General features: G+C 39.6%; 1 protein-coding gene across 1 annotated transcript; it reads right to left on the bottom strand.

Moving 5' to 3' along the window:
- Positions 1-2776: 2776 nt before the first annotated feature.
- Positions 2777-4488, bottom strand: LOC115950744 (anthocyanidin 3-O-glucosyltransferase 5-like). Its single transcript, XM_031067980.1, has one exon. The coding sequence runs from the start codon at positions 4350-4352 to the stop codon at positions 2910-2912; it is 1443 nt and encodes a 480-aa protein (XP_030923840.1). The 5' UTR covers positions 4353-4488; the 3' UTR covers positions 2777-2909.
- Positions 4489-4800: the final 312 nt, after the last annotated feature.

The raw sequence follows: 4800 nt of genomic DNA, 5'->3' as shown, positions 1-4800 counted from the left end.
ATCTGATTTCACGCATATCCATGTGTAAGTGTTTAGGCTTTCTTTTCTCACAACCCTAAACATATATAAGGATTTTTTTAAGGGCCGTCATAAGGTTGTTGTACTTGTTGTTACAAGCATATTGTGACTAGAGACATCTGCCTTAATTCATCTTTCTCTTGAAGAAGCTGTTGCGTTTGTGCGCCAAGGGTTTTGTAACCAAGGAGTTTCTTGATCTTTATCATGTGGATGAATTGAAAAACTTTGCAGCCAACATCCTTCTCAAGTTGGTGTGTTAGTCACGTACTTGGATCCATGCGTCGATTGGTTAGTTACATACTGGGAGCCGTGCATTGAAAAGGAGAAATTGTCACCACAAAACAAGTCCAATTGTGTATTGGGGTAAGGGTTCAACTGTAAGTTGATATAAGGTACTAGGATTCTTTTACTTGTAACCGCTTGTTTTGATAATAGTGAATTCTCGAGAGTGGTGACCTTAAATTCACCCGGTGGAGTTTTTGCCTTAGAGGTTTTCCCCATTCGTAAACAAATCACCATGTTAACTTTATTTTTCGCTGCATTTAACTTAGTTGGTGATTTGTTTGTGCTACCACGTTTATTTCATGTTAATTAACTTAATTAATTAACTTGGCTAATTAATTGGTTAATTTATTACAAGGGGTCAATATATTCTTAGCCTATCACAGACCCTTGCTACTCCCCTGAGGCTGGCTAGGAACGTCTGGCAAATAACCTCATCTGGGGTTTGTTGGAGACTTAGGATTGTCTTGAACACTTCTATGTGATCCAAGGGGTCTTTCGTGCCATCGTAATTAAACCTCCAGCCGAGGTAGATGAAATTTGGGAGGCAAAGGGCACTCCAGAATGCCGGTGGTGAAGGGTGAGTCTGTTCTTTTAATCATGCCGTCAAGGTTTATTGCAATCTTACCCTTCATGGCGTTTTTGACCTCATTTAGCTCTTTTCTCATGTTCTTCGTCATTTGATCACTGCCCCATGTTGACAGTGTGGTATATTTTGAAGTTTCTTTTCTACAATTTCTTGGGCTTTGGGCTTTGGGCTTTGTTGTCATTGTCGTTGCGATTACGCCGAAACTGCAATAGACTCGTGCCCTCAGGACGCGCTTTCCGCTTCAAGTTTTCATTCTGTTTCATCAATTCTTACACATTAGCTGCTAGTGCTTGGATTTGCTAAGCCAGTACTACCGGATCTGGTGGGGGAATAGTGTCTGAGTCCATCGATTCTGTGGAACTTAGTCAGCAGGGAGTTCAATGGCTTATGGTCAGTATCCCCACAGATGGCACCAAACTGATGAAGAACGATTTCACCTCATCAGTTTGTTCCTCGTTAGTTTGATGGATGACTTGAAATCCTGTGTAAGAAAAAGTACCAAATAGATGAAGGCACCGATTTGGGGCCTACCAAGGACCTTTCGTTGCTAAAGTTAATTTCAACTGCTTAAGAATCTCAATTTTGTAGTGTGTGTAATTCGTGTCTTTTTACTTGTCTTTCATGGCTTTATATATCCTTAATATGAGTTAATACTCAATTTAACGTTACATTGTAACTAGTGGATTTAATGCTTAATGATGGTCATTTAATCCCCACATTTGCTATCTGTAACCGACCTTTAAGTGCACATTATTGGATGGGGATAACAGTCTCGTGCTTATTTATCATTCGATCATTGAATGCTGTCTGGAATTAATGCACTTACGCTCATCTGTACTTTTATTCGTCATTGTTATAGACGGTTTGCAAGTTACGGACAACCATTCATACGCTACTCGTCAATATATTTTTGGTTGCATTATTTGAACGCTTGGTCCTCAAAATAAAATTTTCAAAATTGTACCATTATATACTTTTAAATAATTTATTTTAGTCTTCATATTTCTTTAAATGTTTCGAAAACATGGTTGTCGATATATGTGGGGGCACATACAGTTCTATGGAAGAGGTGGCTTTCTTTTAATTAATTTTATTTTATTAAGAATTTTTGCATGTAGGTTCCAGATAAATATTGATAAATATGTTTCCAAAATAGTTAGGTTTTTTTTTTTATTTTATTTTATTTTTTTTTATATAGAGTTAAAATAGTTAAATTAATTGTATATGAAATAAACTAAAATTTAAAAGTATATAGTGACCATTTTAAAACAAAAATAAAATTTTAAGGACCAAAAATGTGCTATTCAAACAATTTTTATTCATGGAGAATGTATAAAAATTTTAACCAATTTTTATTCAAGAAAAATGTATAAAAGTGATATTCACTTTTGGAGCAAAGGTAATGTGAAAATAATAAAAACAAATCTTTTCCTTTAAAAAAAGTAATTTTTACTCAAAATATTTTGAGATTTGATAAATAAACATAGATTTGAATTTTTTTTATTAAAAAAAGTGATAAGGAAAGGTTTATTTACTTAACTTTATTTTACGCCATTGTTTTTATTTTCACTCTTTCTTGCTTTATTTGCATTCCTTTTTAGATAGTATGAAACATAAAAAAAGACCAATGGGGGCTTGGCTCAATTGGTAAGACTCAAACACTTCGTCTAACTCATCTAGATATGAGTCTCATTGCCAACAAAGGTCCGTTAGTAGGCATCCACATGAGTTGACTGAACCTGTCCAATTCTAACACCCTGCCTGCGCAACCTACTAGGGAACCTATATTTTTCTTAGCAAAAAAAAAAAAAGGGTTTTTTTTTTTTTTTTTTTTTGAGAGAGAGAGAGAGAGAGAGCAAACAAAAAAACAGATATGACAGACAGACATGATAAAACAGATCTGATAAAACAGATAAAGCGGTACTGTAGATCCACATGATTCCAGAAACCCAAGAAAAAAAAAAAAAAAAAACCCTTAGAAGAATTTAAGTTGTGCAGAACAATGGGCCTTGGGGCTTAATTACTGAGCTGTCGCCTTCTGTCGTTCCATGCACATCTTACATTGTTTTTCCAGTTGCGAAAATGCATTATCAGAGGAACCACCCTTAGACAAAGCTTTCTCTGCGCTGTGTTTTAGCTCCTTGACCCTACCTCTGATTCCATTTTTCCCATCATTATCTTCTATAATCATTCTCGCCATCTTCTCTATCTCTTCCCTTTGCACCACTTTCTTTGACGGCAACACCTTCGAGCGAATTGCCACACCAATCTCCTCTGTGAGCAGTGTAGCGTTCATCTTCTGCTCTGCATAAAGAGGCCATGCGATCATTGGCACTCCATTGGTGATGCTCTCTAGAGTGGAGCCCCAACCACAGTGTGATAAGAATCCCCCAATGGAAGGATGGTTCAGCACATCAACTTGCGGAGCCCAAAAAGGGACCGTAAGTCCCAAACTTTGAGTTCGTCTCAAGAATCCATCGGGCAAGTAGCTTAAAGGGTCATCACCTCCTTTCCCTGCAGTGAAAAAAGCAGCGTCTGCAGCTTCAATGGTAGGTGGGCGTACCACCCAAACAAATCTCTGCTGACTTAGCTCCAAACCCCAAGCCACCTCGGTCATTTGCTCGTACGAAAGTAATCCACCACTTCCAAATGAAACGTAAATCACCGACTCACTTGGCTGCTTGTCTAACCAATCAAACAAATCACTCTTTAAACCTGAAACTGCTCTTGTTATAGGACCAACAGGATAAACTGGCACCTTAACAATCCCACCTAAGAATTTCTCATCTCTGAGTGCAGTGAGTGTTGTGGACTGCAAATCCTCCCAAGTGTTAATCAAAATCCCATCACTCATTAGGGTCTCAGATCCTATGCGTAGGTACTCAAAATATTGCTGGTTAGTCCTTTCCAACATGGGGTCAACCACTTCTTCAGGCCGAATCGGCTTGCAACCCGGGATTTTCAGTGGCTCTTTTTGGTGAACATACTCTCCTTCCACTACCTTATCTAGGAATGGAACATATATAGTCAAAGCAACGAACCATTCATTTGAGGGAAAGTAAACGTACTTTAACATGTCAAACTCGTCAGCTATGGGCAAAGACTCAGTTCCGAAGAAGTCCACGATGAGCACAGTTGGTCTAAGCTTCATGGAAGAGATTGAGGACCTGAGGTTTGGCCGAACCTCACGCATCATTACAGCGATCTGTGTAACAACCGCAGCGTTTGGATCAACTAGGCCGGAGATGTCAACCGGTGGGAGATCGATGATGTTGCAGAGTTTGGGGCTCATGGAGGACTGTAGGACTTGGGCCTCTGCTGGGGACGCGTGGGAACTCACAACAAAGATTGTGACGGCGAAGTTGTGGTGGGTGACAAGGCGGTTTCCGAGCTCGAGGACAGGGATGAGGTGGCCTGTCCCGGGGCTAGAGAGCAGTGCTGCATGTGGCTTGGAGATCTCCATGGATGTGAATGTTGAGAAGTGAGAAGAAAATGAAAGTGCAATGGCTTTTAAGCTTTGAGAAAGTAGTGACTGAAATCAATGGAATACACAGTGACAGCTCATCATGTGCCCCAAGATGGGGAGGATTTACTGGTTATAAAGACGATCTAATTCGAATTAATGGTACCACCAGCTAGTGTAGCTTAGTGGTTGCCCCCTTTTTGATGGCTGTGTCAGGCACGGGTTCGAGTCCTCATACCCCATAGGTGTGGGGTTTGGACTTTGGTTTCTAAAAAAAAACAAAGTGCATGGGTGGAGTCCAAGTCGCAGGCACCATTATGTGCTGGTGGTACTCACAGGCGATGTATCTGTGGGGTGTGGTCGGCTGTGATATCACACATGAGCCACCCTTTTTTGTTTTTCTTCCCTCCCTGAGAAGGGAGGTTTCTCAAAAAAAAAAAAAAAAAAA

Source organism: Quercus lobata, chromosome 6 (assembly GCF_001633185.2).
Source record: "Quercus lobata isolate SW786 chromosome 6, ValleyOak3.0 Primary Assembly, whole genome shotgun sequence".
NCBI lineage: Eukaryota > Viridiplantae > Streptophyta > Magnoliopsida > Fagales > Fagaceae > Quercus > Quercus lobata.
This window is presented reverse-complemented; position numbering and strand designations above follow the sequence as displayed.

Bases quoted from the DNA above. Each gene is read 5' to 3' on its own strand.
- LOC115950744 (XM_031067980.1), bottom strand. From the start codon at position 4,352: ATGGAGATCTCCAAGCCACATGCAGCACTGCTCTCTAGCCCCGGGACA.